This window comes from Tiliqua scincoides, chromosome 3 (assembly GCF_035046505.1).
Source record: "Tiliqua scincoides isolate rTilSci1 chromosome 3, rTilSci1.hap2, whole genome shotgun sequence".
NCBI lineage: Eukaryota > Metazoa > Chordata > Lepidosauria > Squamata > Scincidae > Tiliqua > Tiliqua scincoides.
This window is the reverse complement of record NC_089823.1, coordinates 201,952,311-201,973,120: the sequence shown is the minus strand read 5'-3', so window position 1 is coordinate 201,973,120 and position 20,810 is coordinate 201,952,311. Positions and strand designations below refer to the sequence as shown.

The following is a 20,810-nucleotide window of genomic DNA, read 5'->3' as shown; positions in this document are numbered from 1 at the left end:
GCACATGTTCTGTCAGCATGGCTGCATCAGCACTGGCAAGCTGGAAAGGATTGGGCCCTAAGTCTCCTTGGACATGCGTAAGTTCAGCATGGGAAAGGAGGATAAGATCTCTGCATGTGCCACTGTCACTGAGATACTCCCCCAAAATGCCCCCAAATCACCAACTGTCTGGCTGATCCTTGTTCCAAATTGCCCACAATGCTCGCTCAAACAGCCCCCCTACCACCACTCTACCTGCTCCAGTGGGACATCTGGGAGCCACTGTCATGTGCATGGAACCTCTGGCCATTTTCACCAGTGGCCAGAAGTGCCCAACAGCAGCATAGCTTTTGTGCCACTGGTCTAGGGCTTACAGTGATAGGCTGTGAGATAGGATTGGGCTGCCAGTGTCTGTGGCTAAAGGACAAGGAAGGTTGAGACTGTGAGACCTATGAACAATAGGAGCAAGAAACTAATTTTTCTGCATACCTTTTGAGATCCTACTTCAGTAGAAGCAGAATTGCGAGACATAATTCTCATTTAGGAGATGCATAATTTGACACTAGGTGACCCAGCTATGTTTCAAGATGACATCCTGATCAGGGAATTTACCTGATCATCTTAGGCTGGCTCCCTCAATCTGGAAAGATCTCTCATTTCAGCAGGACAAAGGAACAGCCATGGTATATACTAGATTGGTTCTGTGAATCACTTTTAATTACAGGCTGAAATACAGCCAAGGGAAAATACTCTCCCCCTTCCCCTTTCATTGGAACCCTTACATTGGGCTACCAAAGGAATATTCCAGTCCTTACAAAAGTATATTTCAATTTTTAAAAAATTTCCTGGGAAGAAGTGCAGCATTTTAGTTAGGCAATATTTCCAGAAGGAGTGTTTGGAAAAGTAGCTGAGGTGTGAGATTCCATATATTAAAAACACCTTAAATGAGAAAAGTAAGGTTCTCATTACTCCCAGTGCATTGTGATTTCCCGAATTTAACTTCTGCTATTGGTGCTTTTCCACTTATAATCTATATTATAGCCTCCCTAAGATGTGTAATGTACTGACATCTGCTGTGTGTTTGACTAATACAGCACTAAGATTAAAAGGTCTAAGTAGGTTTTGTTGGTTTTATGAAATGCGTGTTTAAAATTAGGTTGGTACATTGTACATTGCTAGCACACATTAGATTGTTGTTACTTCATAGAGTAGGCACAGCTTAAAGTATAAATCTTATAATTTCATGCCAACTTTTCAGCTAGCACTAACAACAGTGACTTTCTACATAGCTTACCAAGAGGGGTTCTGTAGCACCTTAAAGACTAACAAATTTATTTCTGCATAAGCTTTGTGGTTGTATAAAGTAGGCAGGTGTGAATGGGTGGGAGGGTGTACACATAGGGGTACAGTAAAATTGAAAACAGTGGAAGAATTTGCAAGAGAAAATGAAATAAGGTGGGTCTCATAACAAGCTTCCAATTATTCAAAATAAGCACTGTGACCCTTCATAATTGGTGGTCATGAATTCATAGGTATGAAGTCAATTATATAATGTAATAAGATGCCCTTGTTGTGATTCAGTGCCCCTCCCCCCATAATTGGTGCCAAGGCTTGTTTTAAATTCTAATTCAGCTTTTCCTTGATCTAATCTCCCTTTGAAGTTTTTCTGTTGGAGATTTGTCACCTTAAAATTTGCAGAATAATTAATGATTTGGGGATTGAAAATGTTCCCCACTTGGTTTCTAGATGTTGCCATTTCTGTTGTCAAATTTTTATCCATGTATTCTTTTCTGTAGAGGCTGACCTGTCTGTCCCATGTCAATGGCAGAAGGACACGGTTAGCAGATAATAACATGTACATTTTTTTGGAGGAGGAGCAAGAAAATGAGCTCTTAATAGGTTTCAATAAGCAACTGTTACCCTGCACATGCCTGATCTTGTCTGATCTCGGAAGCTAAGCAGGGTCAGGCCTGGTTAGTACTTGGATGGGAGACCGCGTGGGAATATCGAGTGCTGTAGGCTTATACCATAGTCTTTTGAGATGGAAGGTTGCCAACCAGTAGGTTTCACCATCCATCTGATGAAGTGGACTATCACCCATGAAATTTTTTGCTGAAATCAGTGTGTCAGTTTTTAAGCTACCATAAGATTTTTTTCAGCCCAATTCTATCTGCTGGGCTCTGCCAGTAGAAGTGCCTGGAGCAGACACACATTGAACAGTGTCATTACACTCACCAATGCCACCAGCGACTGTAATGAGGTTGCCAGTGCAGTTACCGGTGGCTGTGCGGGTTTGCTGGTAATGAAGATGCCACCTGCTGCAGTGGCTGTGGTGGGGGCAGACAGGAGGGAGGAAGTGGGAGGGGCATTTCTGGGTGAGGGAGGATATGGTTGCAATGGCACACACCAGAACCTATCTCCTCTATTTCAAACCTCCTTACCCTTGGACGTATGCCATCAAAATTGGCTGTGCATGTCCAAGGATGTTCACTGGCAATTGGGCAGTCTACTAGGAGATAAGTACAAAGTGTTTTTACCTACCTTCTGTAGGCTGTCGGATCACCCACAATAGGATGCAGCTTGTGCCTTTTGGGGAGTGCTGCCGCAAGAGGTCCACATTCATCTCCAGTTTCCCATGCCCACCAAACCAGGCAAGGCAACGTCAAGGGCAGGGAGGGCACAGGGACAAGGCAAAACTGGACAGGGAGGCCGTGGAAGAGGCGGATCCGATGGCAATGACGTGCGCCAAATTCCCCTTTTTTTGATCCTCCCCACCCATTTCTTCTCCTTGGACTTGCACCAGCTCTGAGAAGACCAAGTGCAAAGTGGGAGTGATACAATGTGGTGACGGGAAATAATTTACCTTTCCCCTCCACAGCCTTTCAATCTGCCCCTCCTCCATTGGATACAACAGCTGCATCCGAGGACAGAAAAATAGAACTGGGCTCTTAGTCATGAATGCATGTGATTTTATTCAGAAAGTGTCTTGCATGTTGGTCACAGTGAGCCACCAATGTCTCCTGCAGAGCTCCTTGTGCCCAAGATGCAATAAACCCCACACCACATGGAACAGTTCCACTGGAAACCTCTTTGCAGAGAGGTATACTTCCTTTGCTGCCACACTAAAGTACGCTAATGCTAGAGAGTAGGCCTTAAAATGAGTTCTAGCCTGTGCTTGCTCAGATTCATGAGTTTTCCTCCACCATTAGTTAAGTACTACTCAGTAACTTCAATGCCAGCAGCTCCTCATAGAACTTGGGGTCAATCTTTTTTCTGTGACTGGTCAAGATCCTGGCCCTGGACATTTTCTCATGCCAAAGGTCAACCAGGAAATCAGCCGAATTGTCAGCCTTCATGGCAGCAAAATCCCTCAGAACCAGTGGCTTTGCTAGTACAGGTCCCCCTGGGATAGTTATCACCCCCCCATGTAGCATGACACCCCCTGTACTCACCCAAAGATAGCAAAACATGGCACCCACTTCACCACTAAAGTGCTTCCGTGGGCCACTATTTCTGGTCGTTCAAAGCTTCAAGGGGGTGGGAGGGCCCATCCACCGCCAAATGTGGCGTGGACCTCCACTCAGCAGGGGATTCAGTGGCACTTCCTTGACTCCCCCAGGACACATCACCTGGGGCACTTGCCATGCTACTGCATCTGGGGACCACCCCTGCTGCCCCTGCCTACTGCACTACTGCTCAGAACAGTCAGGTGCCCATCAGAATTAATAGTGCTCCCAGGGCAGGGCTTCTGAATAGGATCCCACAGAGGTAGCAAGTCCCAGTGAGCCTAAACTCTACCAGTAATAATCTATACATGACCGAGTAGGGATGCTAATCTCCTCCACAAGTGGGAAATGTTATCTAGAGTACCCTTCAATCACAAGGAGGTGTTGCCAGTCAGTAAGAAAGCCAGTCTGGATTTGAAAATGGCCTGTAGTGGAAGGAGTAGTACTCTCCTTGAAATTCAAGGTTTGCAGTTTCTAGACCTGGCTTTGCTCCTGGAAGATCAGGTAGTGGCTGTAGCAGGCGTTCCTTTGTAGTTTTGGCTTGTGTACCAGCTGCACCCTGTTCTAGTAAAGGCAGATCGGGCCAGTGTAACATATGACTATCAACACAAGCCTACTCAGAAGTAACTTCCATGATCTATGGATCTTACTTTCAGGTAAGTGTGCATAGGATTGCAGCTATAGAGTCAAAACCTATCAATGCCAGTCCAGAGCATGCAGCGCCAAAGATGGAGCACTAACCTATCCTTAGGCCACCTGGTCTCTAATGCATCTCTTTGGAAATACACCAGCTCTTTTGCTGGCATAAGTCTGAGGAGACTTCTGGTGGCACGACTGGCCCAGAAAGGGGGAATAGGAACTTAGCATGTGTGGCTGCCACTGAGATCCTTCCCCTTCCACAGCCAAACTGCCCCCCGGCTTGTCCCACTCCCTACCCAGTTCCACCCCCAATCTTCCCCTGATCCATCCCCACCACTGACCTACCTGCACTGGCAAAGGTTTGGTGGTCCACCACTGCCAGCATGAAGCTTACTGGCTCCTCCACCATCAGTAGTGAATTGCCCACTGTTGGAGCGGCTTGTGTGACAGCAAGCCCAGCCTTATGCGGGATCATGAGATCCATCAGCATAAGGCCCAAATAGGATTGGGTCACTTCTAGACTGTTGTAATGTGTTCAGTGTAGGGCTTTTCTTGAAAAGCATCTGGGAGCATCAATTGGTCCAGAAAGTTTCTGCACAGATACTGGTTGGGGCCTGTGTGACTCTCATTTTATACCATCAGCATTGGATGCAAATGTGCTTTCTTGTTCAATTCAAAGTGGCGTTGATTGTTGAAACTCTAGATTAGTGATTTTCAACCTTTTCATCTCATGGCACACTGACAAGGCACTAAAATTGTCAAGGCACCTCATCAGGTTTTTGACAATTGGCAAGGCACACACACCATGCTGCCAGTGGAGGGGGGGTTCACATTCTTCATTGGCCCTACTAATAAATGACCTGCCCCAAAATTCCTGTGGCACACCTGTGAACCACTCACTGCACACCAATGTGCCATGGCACAGTGGTTGAAAATGGCTGCTCTAGATGATTTGGTCAAACTACACCCCTCACAACACAGAGTCTCCATGCCTAACTTCATAGTGACCAAACAATGTATCTAGATTTTACAATGACTATAATGCTCAGACTCAGATTTGTCCCTTGGGTAGGGCAACTGGGGCAGCTGCCCTGGCCCTGAATTTTCATGACCTATATAAGGCCATAATAGGGGGGCCTGCACTGGTTGAGTTTCCTCAGTCCCACACCCTGTCTACCTGCACCTTTCTAGGGATGGCACTGCTCAGACTGACAGAACGCTAAGGAACAGATAGTACTTCTCAAAATTATACAAGCATTCCCATGTGTCATTGACCTTGACATGACATTCCCTGTGTCATTACCTTAAAATGGAATTATAACACATTTTGTACATCTATAGCAGTAGCAAGCTGAAAAAAGTCACCTAGTCTGTCATCAGCTGAAGAAAAAAAAGATTTCTAATGGTACTGTCACTTATGTATAATAGTTGTTGTGGATAATACTGATTTTTTTTACACATTTATTGAACCAGAACCAATTCCTGATGAAACAGAAAGCACTTTACAGCAACAGTTCCTTTCACGTCATACTACTCAACCCATATTGGGAGTGTCAAACATGTCACTAACGTAACCACTGGGCGCCAAATGGTTTTTTAATCTAACTCCATTTTTGACAGGGATGTAGGTCCCAAAATTTGTGTTCTGCATGGTCTAATGAACAAATTGATATCATGCCCATGATTTGCTTCACTAACTGTCTCATGAACCATGGGGTTGGTTTTTTTTTTACATTTGCTTATAGACAATGCCACAACTTCCCCAAAGAACCCTGAGAATTGCAACTCTGGGATGTGCTGAAAATTTACTGTTGGAAATCTTTGCATTACAGAGCCATTTCCAGAGTTTTCTGGCAAGAGAGAATGACTATTGAACAGCTCAGGTCTAGATATTCTTTTTTGATGGTTTTTTTCCCCTCCTAATATTTCCCGTTGTTCTGCTCAGTTCATTTTCTTGAGCAAACTGTATTTGTTTCATTAAGTATATTTTCCTAACTACCATAAGATTTCTCCACCATCCGTCTGCTAATGCTACACTAACATGTGGATGATCATACTTCTCTGTCTTCTGTTTTAGGAAAGATTACCATGCTCTTTGAAATCATTTAACCCATTCTTATAGTTCCAAGACAATACTGTATACCACAAAATAAGTTTGATCATTGCAACAATGGAAGTAGACTTTGAAGGCAAAGAGGGAATTAATATTTGTCAGACTGGTTATTGAGCTTAGTATTTGAAAGTCATTTATAAGTAGAATGCTGGCATTGGTAATTAGGTTCACCATTTATTTGAATCATACAATGTTGCCAACTTTTATTTTGGGCCACATTTTATTCCAACTCTAGATAGAAGATGCCCACGGAAATGCAACATTCCTGTCCTTTGCCTTTGAAGCACAGCCGGGCCGTCTTTGTTTACAGCTTCCTAAAAGGAAATCATTTCTCTTTTGTTCAAAACAGGGAGGCCAGTTTGTTTTTCTTTGCAATGTTCAGCAGCCCTGCTGCAGGCCAGTGACGGCAGGACAGCAGCGACACAGGATTATCCTGCAGAGTTGTAACCAGTGAACCCATAATAGCCAACTAGACTGCCATCCAACACCAAAAAAAAACACTGTTGACATTGCATCACATGACCATTTGTGTGGTTCCAGCCAATGGTGTGGATCCAGCTTGGTTTTCTGATTAACGCATGCTGTGATTTCAGTCAGAATAATTTCAAGAAGTTTGTTCTTTTCACATGGTATGAAAAAGCCAGAATGCTTCACTGGAGTATTTTTAATTTCCTATGGACACAGGTACACATTGGCAACCAGTTGTTAAAATAAGTCTGAAGCTTTAGAATTTTCTTTGTCATTTCATTACACTATGAAATACACATTCAGCTACTTTACACTTTTCCACAATGGAATTAATTCATGCAGGGGTACACACTGTGATAAAGACTATTCTGATTTTTTTTTTCAATACTATATACTTTGAATCCCAAAATAAACTCAAAGAAATATTTGAATGGTCTATGACGTCAAGAATTAACAGGAGGTTGGCAAAACAAAAAAATTAGAAATTTGTTACTGTGGATTTGGGTAAGGATTGCACAATAAATACCTTTCACTCCTTTACTGCTTAGCTGAAATTCTATGAGGGTTCATGCATGATTTCAAGCATTGGGATAAGATCACAGACGTATATTTATAGTGCCAGCAACTGTATCACGAATTAATTTGAGAGGAGAGGAGACAACTTTTGCCAAAATCCTTAGGCAATTGGTTAAACCTGTGAGCCTTACAACACAGCCTTATGCATGTCTTCTCAGAAGTAAGTCCCACTGTTTTCAATGGGTCTTATTCTCTGGAAAATATGTATAGGTTTGTGAGTAGCCCTTCAAAGCCAATAGCTAAACAGTCAAAGGATGTAATGAATCAGAAGCCAAAGGATATACCAGGAAATTCTCCTATGCATGATGACTGGAATGAAACTTGATGACCTGGAATGAAAAATCTCTCATTTCAATCTGGTGTATATGAGAAACTTTACACCTTACATCCCCAGGAGTGCAAGTTTTAGAATCTCATGTAGGTGTTTTGAAATACCTTATCGTTCAGACAGTGTGATCTACAACCCAATTAAACCAAACAATTAGGCTACTGGAGTCCTTCATTCTATCAGAGTTGATTGTAAAGGCATGAAATCTTCAACATGCTTGACCTGAATCAGTGAGACATTCATCTGGAGGATTCCCATTGAATCTGACAGGTGTGATTGTTGGTATATTCATCCCCATCTGGGATTTTAATTATCTCAATGCAACTTGTTACTGGAGATTGGTGTGAAAGCAAATGCTATTGATTTCAATTGCAACCACTGAAGCCACAGTTCTAAACACTGTGGGAAGAAAGTTCCACTGAAATGAATGGGACTTGCTTCTAAGTCAATTCTGGGGTGCTGTTAATCAGCCAGAATACACACCTGTGGGTTTAACTGTAAAGTGGAGTAGAATACATTTCTGATGCCATTCTTTGGACTTTAGCATTTTGAGAACTACCCCTATCCAAGGAAGAAAAACAAAAGCAATCAGCTATATGAAGCAAAGCTGCTGCATGATATTTGTTGGACAAGTTCAAAAATGATGCAAGAACTGCAACTGAGTTATTACAGATATTGCTTTGGGAAAACTTGGTCCTTAGTTTGTATGGTGCTTGGGGCTTTTTTCTGTTTGAGGGGGCAATTCTGAGTGATCAGGAGCAGCTGATCCACAGGCACCTTTGCATAGTGCATCTACTCTTTAGTTATTTGATTTAGTTATTTGATTCCATTAGTTATTTGATTGTCTCTGTAAAACTCTTTGTTCACTTTTTGTTGAAAAGTGGTTTATTAATAATAATAATAATAATAATAATAATAATAATAAATAATAATACTCTTTGTGGCACATTGAACAAATAAGCTGCTCTAAATTGAGTCAGGCCATTGCCCAGTCTAGGTCAGGTTTGTCCACACTACCTGTCAGCAGCTCTCCAGGTTTTCAAACAAAGATCTCAGCCAGCCCAATCTGGAGTTGCTTGGGATTGATCTTCTGTATGCAAAGCATATCTTCTACCACTGACCGATGGCTCCTTCCAGCATATGAAGTTGTCTCATAATGAGCTGGACACTAGTCCATTTACGTTCATTGTCTATTGTCTATATTGTCTAAACTGATGGGCAGCAGCCCTCCAGGTTTCAGAAAGGGTCTTTCCCAGGCTTACCACTAGAGATGCTAGGGTTAAAACCTGGGACCTTCTCCATGCCAAACAGGTGTTTTACCACCCCCTATGTATTACAGGTTGGATTGCATAGATCAGGGGTGGGCAAACTTTCAAATTTAAGGATCCTGGAGCTTTAACAGTCTGTGAGATGACAAGCTGCACCTGCTAAGATTCCCTCTTCTATGCAATTGTTAAAGGTCCAGGATCCCTAAAGCTGAAAGTTTGCCCACCCTAGACTGCCCTGTAGGGACCTGGTAAAACTCCTCCCTTGCAGCAGAGAGTTGACTACTTGTATCTTCCTATTCTCTGGAAGTATACACCTCTCTCTCTCTCTCTCTCTCTCTCTCTCTCTCTCTCTCTCTCTCTGACAAGTATGCTGTAGACTAGCACTTGTCAAACATAGTTTATTTGAAAATTCATTTCAGAATATAAGCCTTCATAATCAGTATTCCTATTGCAGGCCATTTGTCAGACTGTATTTGGGAGCCTCTTCCAAGGCTAATTAGAAAAATAGAACCTACAGTGCACTCCTATGGATGTCTACTCAGAAGTGAGTCCCATTGTGGTCAATAGGAGTTACTCACAGGAAAGTGCACATAGGATTGCAACCCTAGATACACAGTAAAGCATGAATTCTCAAGTGATCACTGATTTTAATCTGGTTAATTTAAATGTTATGTATTTGCATATTGAAAATCTTCAGTTAAGGTGCCCTTTTGAGGCTCATGAGAGGAGAGACAGCATCTTTCTGGTATGAAATAACTTCCTGCTTGGAACTGTTGGTAGAGCTATCCTACTCCAGGCATATATTCACTGAATGACCACATACAGGTTGTTGTTTCCCCAGATGCAGTGGGACTTCCAAGTAAGAGTATGTAAGAATCCACAGAATGAATCATAAATCATAGACTGTAAGACCATTCACACTTTCCCAGCACTGCTTTCAGCAGGACAGTAACCTGACTGAAAACCCACTAGACCATTTTGGCGGTGTTCAATCTTTTTATCTCTCTCAAGCTACGTACCTGAGACATATTGCTGTTTATCCATCTACGTGTGTGTATTGCACATAACTGGTCATTAAAGGAGTGTGCATGCAAAGAAATTGCATCATCAAGACCAGGCCTTTTAGAAGAAACCCCCCCTCCCCCATGACCTTTAAAATAGGTTTAGGATTCATCCAATCAAAACCTGATGTGCTTTTCCTCTTTCAAGAAGAGCCACCTCTTCTATTTTCCACAGTCTCCTATGTCTTCATCAGAGTGAGGAACAGTACCTCAAAGGTAATGTTGAACACAACCTATTTCCTTATCCAGGATCATAAAGTTATAGGGGAAAGAGACAGACGAAGTCTCTGAAACAGCCCCTTCTCAGCACTCTTCCTTCAAGTAGCAGGCTTGAAAATAGAAACGGAAGAGGGGATAGGTGCCCACAGACAACAGCCCCACACAGGCTTGCTTTTCTCCTTGGAGAATGAGAGAGATCACATCTTGCTGGGGGTCAATCTGGGTCAGCTCCGGTTCATTCTCAGCAGAGCGAGGTAGGAAGCAGGGTCCAGGAGGGGCCAAGGCTCCTCTCCTGGCTTGGAAGGGGTGTGAAATTGACACGTTCCAAGAGACACCGGGCCCGAAAGTGACCAGGCTGAGTAGGTAATGGACGGCTTTGCAAGAAAGTTTCGTGGAGGGGGGGGGATGATGCCCTCTAGTTGGGTTCTTCCTCCACCCACCCAAAACACACCTCAACCAACCCGTTTCTGAAATGCACCGAGAAGGTCTTTTGTTGTTATTTGTAGCCACGCTTTTTTCCGGTCCGTCTTCAAAAAGTTTGTGTTTACACTTGGGGAGGCCTGGGAAAAGTTAAGCCGTGGGTCGTGCCCTGCCCGCACCCCCACCCCTCTATTCTACCTTTGCCACGAGGCACTTGGAGACTACAAATGACTTGAATTGTTTCCCAAAATTCAGGTTTCAAGGAGAGACCTGAAATTCCGCCCCCCCCCCCCCCGCATTTCCTTGGAGTCCGAATGTCAGCCTTTCAGAGGCATGGGAGAGACGGGTGGCTTGCCCAGCGCATCCCATCTTTAGGGCAGGCCGTCGCTGTCGCCTTAGAGCAGATCCCATTTCCACGGGCATGTCTACCTAGAGTACGATTGACGGGGGTGAGTATGACGAGAAGGGGCACGGGTACCCTTCGTTCCGGATTAATTAATACTGTGTTTAGTTTGAGACAAGGAATTGAAAGGACAGCCTCGCTCTCACCTGGCTAATGTCGTCTTCCTGCCCAAGAAGAGGTCGCCGGAGTGGAGCAATTGTTAAAAGTTATCCTGAGAGAGAGAGATGCTCATCGCACAGTGAAATATTGTCTGCTGCTTTTATCATCATCATCCTCATCATCATCATTAAATGCTATCCTGAGAGAGAGAGAGAGAGAGGCTATCGCACAGTGAAATATTGGTTGCTGTTTTTAATTATTATTATTACTACTACTACTACTACTACTACTACTACCTTCTTCTTCTTCATTATTATTAAATGCTATCCTGAGAGAGAGAGAGAGAGAGAGAGAGAGAGAGAGAGAGAGAGATGCTAATCGCTCAGTGAAATATTGGTTGCTGTTTTTATTATTATTATTATTATTATTATTATTATTATTATTATTATTATTTATTGCTGCTGCTGCTGCTGTTATTCTTCCTAAATAACCGGATCACATAATGTTATATTATTCCTCTCCCTCTTGTTTTTCATGTGCATATGTTATTGTACTGTATGTAGTGTATCTGTTATTTATGTGTTTATGTCATTTATGTATTTAGGTGTATATTAAGTTACCTTGATAGGCATCCGAGGACAGATTTAGTATATTTCCAAGAGTCTTTGTCAAAGTGTTGGTAATTGTTAAAGGAGGTTAAAAAGTTAAAAGGTTCTCTCTTCCTTTCCCCCCCCCCCCCCGTCGATTTTTGCATTTAAACCAAATTTCATCCTGGGAAAAATTTCCTGGTCAACGTGTGAGAAACTGAATCGGAATGGCCCTAAGTCTCCTGTTACCTTTGGAACCGTCGGGGTAAGCCTTGAAAAAAGCCAATGGTCTCGATCCAGGCGAGAATGGATTTCGAAGGGTTTAAGGACACTGCACTGTATCACCTGAAGCCGCTTTAATTCCGTTCTGGGCCCTTTGTGCGGCAATAGGCTAGATCCAGTCCATGTTAAGTGCGGGTCCTATTGATGCTAATGTTAAACAACCTGACAACCTGTTAAAAGTACTTAAGGTTGGCTGAGTTGTGTCCAAACTAATAGTAGTGAGGCAATCAGGGGACTTCTTTTCACTATTGGACGCGTGGGCTTTGAAATCCCCAGAAAGCCAGAAATGTTATATTTAGTTAGATAATTTATTTGTGCGTCTGTTTGCTTATTTAGTTATTCATTCATTATTTTGAGGGGTTATATTATTGTGATGATGTTCTGCTCTACAGCACTCTCTTTTTTCAAAAAATCTCGTTTCTGTGATTCCCCTGATTGGACGATGGTAACACTTTTGCCCATCACCCCGCGTCTATCTCCGTGATCGAAAGCAATTAATATTTCCTGAGCCAGCCTCATTTCAATGAAATGAAAGGGAATTTTTTCCCCCCATTCGCCACCTCCCGAATTGTTCAGGATCATCTAGTCAAGATCGTTTTAGAGCCTTCACACCTTCTATGGTCTCAGAAGCATCCAGCAGAATCCACTTTAAAGCAAATCCATTGCAAAATTGCTCTTTCCCCAAAAGAAATGCAACCATAATTCATCCATGGGAGATTCGCTATCGGTTCAGTGGGATGATTTTTGCTGCTTTCAGACAGCAGTGCTGAACTATTGATTTAGGGCACAAACCTATGCGTGTCTACTCAGAAGTAAGTCCTATTGTGTTCAGTGGGACTTACTCCCGGGAAATCCCACTTGAGACATATTTCCCAGAATGGTGGTCGCTGGTCGTATAAAAGGAGGTTAAACAGGGTCTCTTCGAAAACCCCTGTCCATAGCAGCCTATATGGGGAGTCAAATCGAGGTATGGGAGATGAAAAGGAGATGAAAAGTACTCCAGGTACTCCAGTCTTCTTGGGAATGCCAGCTAGATGTCAAAGGACATTCCTTCCTAGTCTGTTTTGGAAAAAGCACTTAAAACTCTGCTCCGTTTAAATCTAAATATATAGATTAGTCGACAGTGGATCGATTCCTTGTCCTTCTGCTGAATATGGTACCGGTCGAGGAGGCCCTCTGGCTCTTAACCCTCAGATCCTCCGGTGTGGGTTTCTGTGGACGGGGCTTTAGGAGATCGACCTTGGAGGCCGCTTGCCCTGCAATCAAGCAGAGGGCGTGTGTTTTAGAAGGAAGTGTAGTTCGCCCACTGGGAGCACATTCCTATGCTTGTCTACTCAGAAGTATGTCCCATTGCCTTCAATAGGGCTTACTCCCAGGAAAGTGTGGATAGGCTTGGGCTCTGGATGTCATTGTTCTGGTGGTAACTATCCCGACCTCTGACCAAGGAAGCTGCAGTCTCTCTACACGATCCCTGCCTTTTCCATCTCATGGTTTCTGTCACTAGGTTTTGGGAAAGGAGTTCCCGGCGCCTGCATCGCCAAGAAGCCCATTGCCTGGCCGCCTTCACTTCGTAGCTCCAGGAACGGGGAACCCTCACGTTTAAAGGGGAGGGGGCTTCATGAATCCCTCCTCCTCAGGGATTCTTCACTTCCTCCCTCCCTCCCTCCCCCCAAGATGCTACTTTCATGCTGACTGTATTGATTCGCCAAGAAAGCCTCCATTCCTTCCATTTTTCCAGCTCTCTTAGTTTAGGATCACTGGATTCATATTGCTGGATGCCTTGAACCAAATGGGTCTTGCCCTGTCTCTAGGTTCAGATCCTGAAGTGTGGGGGTGGGGAAAGGGGGTCAAGGCTTGGCCCCAGCAGAACAGCGACCTCCCCCACTGACTGCAGTCCTGCCCCCCCGTGCCCCTCCACCTTCTTGGCCAGGCAGCCCTCCTCCTCCTGCCTTTGATTTCACTTGAAACCCCCTGGGTGGGGGAAAGACTGGAAAGGCCGAGCTGGGTCGGGGGCGCGCGGCTCTACCCTTCCTGCCTTCCACCTAGAGTGCCGCCACCGCTGGCTTTCCGGGGGGGGGGGCGGATCGGCCTCTTGGCGGAGGCGATGACACACACCACAATGCTGCTGCTGCTGCTACACCTGCGAAGGAAATGCCTGCGAGGGAGCGGGGAGGGGAGCAGCCCTGGTCAGCCTGGGTGGTCAGGGGAAGGAACTGGCCCGGACTCGTCGCCTTCCAGAGAGCCGCGGCTCCCAGTCCCAGCAGGCGCCCGCCGGGCTTTCCGCTGGTGCCAGGAATGGGGCACCGTCTTCGGATCCCGGGGCAGCCAGGCCGGGCCAGAAGCGAGCAGGAGTCTCCTCTGGAGGAGAGGAGAGGAGACCGGGACGTCGGGGCGGCTCCCGAGCTGACGTCTACCTGGTGGCGTAGCTAGAGGGGGGCAAAGCACTAAGTTCTGCAGGGATCCTCACCGCGACGTGCAAGGGGCCCCTCCCCTTCGAAACCCTCCTCCGTTTTACTCCCCCACTGCTGGAATGGCTCCGAAGGGGAGGGGCTCCTTGCACGTCGCGGTGAGGATCCCTGCCAAACTTTGCGCTTTGCCCCCTCTAGCTACGCCACTGCGCCTACAGTCCCTTGGCTCGGAAGGGCGACCTGCTGGGTGGCTGCAGGGAGGGGGTCTCGCTTCCTCGCAAGCAGGCTTCGCAGCACAGCCACTGACTCCCCCGCAAACCGACCATCTGGGGCTGGCTTGTCTGTGTTGGAGCCTGGACAAGTCCGGGCTGGGCTGGTGATCTGACCGCTGAGGAGGGAGAGAGCGTTCCCCTCCCTCTGCCTCAGGATTCAGAGAAGGTGCTGATCAAAACGAGCTGATAGAAATGTGCTTTAAGGTGACTCAAGACTCTGGCATTGGACTCCCAGGCACGTCTACACAGAAGTAAATTCCATTGTGCTCAGTGGGCTTTACTCCCAGGAAAGTGTGTTTACTCCTAGCAAAGCCCCCGGGGAACTCTAGGCCTCGGATGTGGCTGTGAAACTATCCTAAACACACTTGCCTGGGAATAAACCCCACGGCATGCAGGGAGAATGACTTCTGAGTAAGCGTACATAGAATTGCGCAGTAGCAGAACTGCCTTTCTGGACAACCCATAAGTAGGGATTTTCAGCTCTTTAAACAAAAAATGCTACCTATAGATGCACATTTTACACCTCGTCCCCCTGATCACCCGGGGAGCTTTGAGTTGACAAGGCCACTCAACTTTTGGTAAACAGTTAAATATTTACTGGAAAGTAAGTCTCATCCAGTTCAAGCTACAGCTGCTTCTGAGCTGCGAACTTGGCTGTCATTGTGGTGTAGAGAAGGGCAGATTTTTTTGCCAATACAGTATAAGAAATATTGGGGGGAAAGTACCGATCTTAGAGCCCAATCCAGTGCGTGTCTACTCAGAAGTCAGTCCCATTATAGTCAATGGGGCTTGCTCCCAGGTAAGTGTGGCTAGGATTGCAGCCTTAATACGCTCTTTAGAGCAGGAGTCTATACGAGTCCCATTGTGCTGAATGGGCAGGCAGGCTTCCTTGGAAGAAAATCCCAGCAGAATAAATGGGCTTCCTTCTGAGTTTCAGGTTGGGGCTACTCAAGCCCTGAGACTGTCTTCTCATCTTATACTTGAACAGGAGATGTTTCAAGGCTGCGATCCTCCAGGAAGTAAGTTTCTCATTTCAGTTCGACCTCAATAGTAAACACGTTTCAGTTGGAAGCAAGCAAATGCAAGGGGCTGGATGCATCCCGACTAACCCAATGCAAGTGTGGTCGGTGGTATCTGCACCCCATCAGTAGTACCCATCAGAGAGCCGAAAGAGAAAATGAGAGTCCAGACCTATGATTGTCTACTCAGAAGTAAGACCCATTAAAGTCAATGGGGCTTACTCCCAGGAAAGTGTGGATAGGATTGCAGTCTGAATCACCACACACAGGCAGAAAATCTTCATTTTAAAATTCAGTTGTTCTGTGAATGAACAAAAAGATAAGGTCCATAAATTAATGAGGAGGAGGAGGAAAAATAATAATAATAATAATAATAATAATAATAATAATAATAATAATAATAATAATAATGATAATAATAATAATAATAATGGTAGTGGTGTAATATAATGGCGGCGGTTTTAATGTTTTTAGCACAGTTTTTAGCATATTGAAATATTTTTGTAAGCCGCTTTGAGGACCCTTAAATGGGGTGGAAAGGCGGGGTATAAATAAATAGAAAATAATAATATAGGATGTAGCTCAGATCAATCGACACCAATGACATTTTACTGTCAAGAAACTTCGAAGGGCCGAGGCGCCACTTCTGACAGTATTTGTGCCTTATTTTTAAGTCTCAAAACTGTGACTAAAAACCAACAGCATAATCCTCTGCATATATCTACTCTCAGAAGCAAGTCCCGTTCTATCCAATGGCGCTTGCTCCCAGGAAAGTATGGATAGGATTGCAGATTAACGGTGCAGGTCTACTCAGAGGTGAGTCCCAAGGAAGTCCCAAGGAAGTGTGTATAGGATTGCAGCCTTAAGTGTACATTTCTAAAAGAACCATCGCTTAAATAGTCCAAAAAAAAGTTGCCAATTTGGAAGGAATGGAAATCTTGTCCTCTGCTAGCCAGAAAATGAGCGCATTGGTGGTGCGCAAGTACTGTGCGGATACAGGCTCCGATCCTAGCCACACTTTCCTGGGAGTAAACCCCATTGATTATAATGGGATTTACTTCTGAGTAGACAGGCATAGGCTTGGGTTCACAGTCGCACTCGATCTTCACCTGGAAGGGAGGACAGGGATGCCCAGCCGCAAATGAATGAAGGATGCACAAGTCCTGCTCCGAGGGGTCCATCCCGAGCAGTGGGGCGGCCTTCCGGGTAGATTTCCTGGCCAGAGCCTGCTCCTTCCGCAGTAGTGGAAGCCCGTCAACCTGTGGCTGCGGCTGTTTACCGACCCTGCGGAAACGCCGAGAGAGACGGCTCACCTCCGCCTGCCTTCCGGGGAGAGCGCGGAGGCCCAGCAGGGACTTGGCTGATAGGCTCGCGTCCAACGCCCGAGCAGGGAGGCTGCCTCAAGGCCGGCCTGAGCGTGGGATTTCTCGCAGGACAGGCGCTGTAGCACCTGAAAGGCTGTGGGGGAGACCCTGTCCCAGGCAGGCAGGGCGTCCCAGTCAACCCAGGAGAACCAGGTTCTGGACTCGGCGTGAGGGTTCGTGGGGAAGTCTTGAGGAGTTGCTACTTACCCGCATTTTGTGCCTTGCTGGCTGCCTCTCCGCTCTCACCTCTGGGGGCGTCTTGGAAGCGCAGCGATAAACAAGTGGTACCTGGCTGACATGTTTTGCAAACATCTCGTCTGGAGAAGGCAACCCGGCCAAGCCTGGAGGCGATCGGGTTTGGCTTTTGAATGCCACAAGGATCCAGGCCCGTCTTCAGTAGGCTCTGTTTAGGGGAAAGCCTGGGTGATGCTTACGCTGGCTAAGCAGAGAGCCCAACTATGACTGATCCGTGGAGACCGTGCCTGCTTTAGCTGTCACTGCCCCCATTCCACCTGTCAATTTCGCGAGTGGCCCCCAGGTGTAATGTACGAGTAGCAACTAGGGCATCGCTGTGTTTCTAGACAAGGTTACACAACACAGATCATGCTTCTCAAAACAACGCGCTCAGCAACACGGGACTAGGCGACCTTTGGTGGGGCTCAGCAAACTGCAGTTTCTCAGAGCCCAACCCTATGCATCTCTACTCAGAAGTAAGTCTCATTACAATCAACGGGGCTTACTCTCAGGGAAGAGTGGATAGGATTGCAGCCCCACAGCCCAATCCTATGCATGTCTATTCAGAAGTCCCATTAGAGTCAATGGAGCTTACTCCCAGGAAATTGTGGATAGGATTGGGCTGTCAGCTCTCTCCCTCCAAAGCAGAGACATTGCACTGAGATGGTTGCCCACTGAGTGCTGGATCAGGCCCAAGGCTCATCTAGTCCAGCTTCCTGAATCTCACAGTGGCCCATCGGATACCCCAGGGTATCCTAAGAAGCATCCTAAGGTGCCTCTTTGGAGTGGTTATTTCTGGCTCCCAACTGTGGGCTCCTTTGTGCAACGGAGGACCCCACACCTCCCCAGGATGAGATCACAGTTGCTAACTGCAGCTCCAGTTAGCTTTCAGGGTGGAAAGAGGTTTTGATTTCCCCTCCTGGTTTCCCCCCTCCCAGGTTGCATCTGCAAAAGATGCAGCTTCTTCCTCTTCCTCCCGTGCAGAGGACTGAATGTGTGGCTTGCTCGCCCCCCAGAAGACTCCCCCCCGTGCTGGGGCACCACCCCCTCCCCTCTGTGGCTGAAGCATCCGATTTCCTCGCTGGTTGGGGGGGGGGCTTCTCGTGCAGTGTGACTTCGCCATGAACTCGCCCGTGCCCAGCTGGCTCCTAGGCATTGGGGGGGGGGGAGCGCAGAGCGGGTGGGGGGAGAGAGGGAGAGAAGGGAGCCAGGGATCCTGACGAAAGCGGAACTCGGCGGGGCCCATACAAATCAGCACGAAGCGAGTCCCGGAGAGCAGTGAGTGGAGATCTGAGCCTGCTGAGCGGAGGGGACGAGGCTGGCCGCGGAGAGGGCCCACCAGGGCTTAAAGTCCGGGCAGATCCTCCTCGGGGGAGCCACTGCTGGGGTCCGGAGGGCGAGGAAGGGGGGCCGATCCCCTCCAGCCCCTGCAGGACCTGAGAAGGCGCAGCAGCAGCAGGTGGTGCCATGATGGCCAGCGGGGGCAGCAGCTACCCGGAGCCCCCTTCCGAGGAGGCCAAGGAGACGGTGCTGGAGGCGGGGGCCGGGGCCGAGCGGAGCCCCGCGCAGGGCAAGGCGGCGCCCGCGCCCTCGGAGAAGGGGGACCCCTCGCAGAAGCCCCCCTACTCGTACGTGGCGCTGATCGCCATGGCCATCCGCGAGAGCGCGGAGAAGAGGCTGACGCTGTCGGGGATCTACCAGTACATCATCGGGCGCTTCCCCTTCTACGAGCGCAACAAGAAGGGCTGGCAGAACAGCATCCGCCACAACCTGAGCCTCAACGAGTGCTTCGTGAAGGTGCCCCGCGAGGGCGGCGGCGAGCGCAAGGGCAACTACTGGACCCTCGACCCGGCCTGCGAGGACATGTTCGAGAAGGGCAACTACCGCCGCCGCCGCCGCATGAAGCGCCCCTTCCGGCCACCCCCCGCCGGCCCCGGCGCCCCCTTCCAGCCGGGCAAGGGGCTCTTCGCGCCCGAGGGCTACGGCTACCTGGCGCCCCCCGCCAAATACCTGCAGGCGCCCTTCCTCAACGCCGCCGCCTCCTGGAGCCTGGCGCAGCCCCCGCAGCCGCCCCCGCAGCCGCCCCCCGCCGCCCCCTACGCCGCCTGCCAGATGGAGGCGGGCGCGGGCGCGGGGGGCGCCGGCGGCAGCCCCGGGGGCGCCCTCAGCCCCGTGGGCGCCGCCGTCAAGGGGCTCTCCGCAGGGCCCCCCTCCTCCTCCGCAGCCTACGGGCCCTACTCGCGCCTGCCGGCCATGGTGAACTCCTACAACGGCCTGGGGCACCCCCACCCGCACCACCACCACCACCCGCACGCCCATCACCACCACCACCACCATCACCACCACGCCGCCCAGCAGCTGGGCGCCGCCGCCGTCGCAGCCGCCGCCGCAGCAGCAGCCGCAGCCTCCGCCGGCAGCCCCGCGCCCCCCACCGCGCCCAACGGGGGCCCCCCCGCCGCCGGCCTCCAGTTCGCCTGTGCGCGGCAGCCGCCCGAGCTGGCCATGATGCACTGTTCCTACTGGGACCACGACGGCAAGCACGGCGCCGCCCTCCACTCTCGGATAGACATCTGAGCTCCGCCGGCTGCGGGGCGGCGGGCGGCGGAAAGGGGGTCCCGCCGCGGGAGCAGCCGAAGACCAGCGCCTCGGACGGCCCTCCTGGACCCGCCTGCCCCGGGACTTCAGGTGACTTGTAGTGCCAAAAAGACCAAGTCCCCCAGAGGGACCCCCCAAGGCCAGATCTGCGACCCTGAAATGCTCCGATTCGGGTGTGCGTAGAGGCAGCAGCGCCATAGCCCAAGCCTAGGCATGTCTGCTCAGAAGTAAGTCCCATTGTAGTCAATGTGGCTTGCTCCCAAGTCAGTGTGGTTAGGATTGGGCCCTAAGTGCCGAGGACTTCCTCACCCTCCTTGTTTCCGCAGCTCCGTCCTTCCTCGTTCCCCTCCTTGGCACCGGTTCTTGGGGTGAGCGAGGTGTCCTTGGCCGAGGAGAACTTCTCCACGCAGGCCCTCCGAGAAGCATCTCTCTAGCCGAGTCCCTGTCCTTCCCCCCCCTCCCATTTCCTTGACATTCTTCCAGGCTGTCAGGGGGAAGCAAATCTCCACCCCAGAAGCCACATTTCAAAATGAGATTCCGGGCCGATCCTACCCAATTTTCCAGTGCTGGTGCAGCTGTGCCTATGGGGCATGCGCTGTGGTGGGGAGGCAGTCACAGAAGCCTTCTCAGGGTAAGGGAGTATTTGGGCTTTTCCCAAGCACTTTCCCAGCACCTGTGTAGCAGCAGTGCGGCTCCAAGGTAAGGGAACAAATGTCCCCATACCTTAAGGAGTCCTCTGAGACTGCTGCCCCACCACAAGATGCCGTGCATGCCACATTGGTACAGTTGCACCGGTGCTGGAAAGTTGGCTAGGATCGGGCCCTTAGCCAGTATGCTCCAGATCGGGACGCTGGTCTCATTCGTTTCACTTGAGGGTACTTATTCCCGCAGTGGGAGTTGAGGGGGTGAGGTTTGGAGTCAGGACCAATCTGGAGGGCGCAATCTGGACGCCAGGCCAAGTGTCTAGGCT

The 20,810-nt window shown here is 48.5% G+C and overlaps 1 protein-coding gene across 1 annotated transcript; it reads left to right on the top strand.

Annotated features, from left to right (window-relative positions):
- Positions 1 to 18,715: 18,715 nt before the first annotated feature.
- Positions 18,716 to 19,819, top strand: FOXL2 (forkhead box L2). Its single transcript, XM_066621506.1, has one exon. The coding sequence runs from the start codon at positions 18,716 to 18,718 to the stop codon at positions 19,817 to 19,819; it is 1,104 nt and encodes a 367-aa protein (XP_066477603.1).
- Positions 19,820 to 20,810: the final 991 nt, after the last annotated feature.

What these genes read in the sequence shown, in the direction of transcription:
- FOXL2 (XM_066621506.1), top strand. Translation starts at nt 18,716, where the DNA reads ATGGCCAGCGGGGGCAGCAGCTACCCGGAGCCCCCTTCCGAGGAGGCC.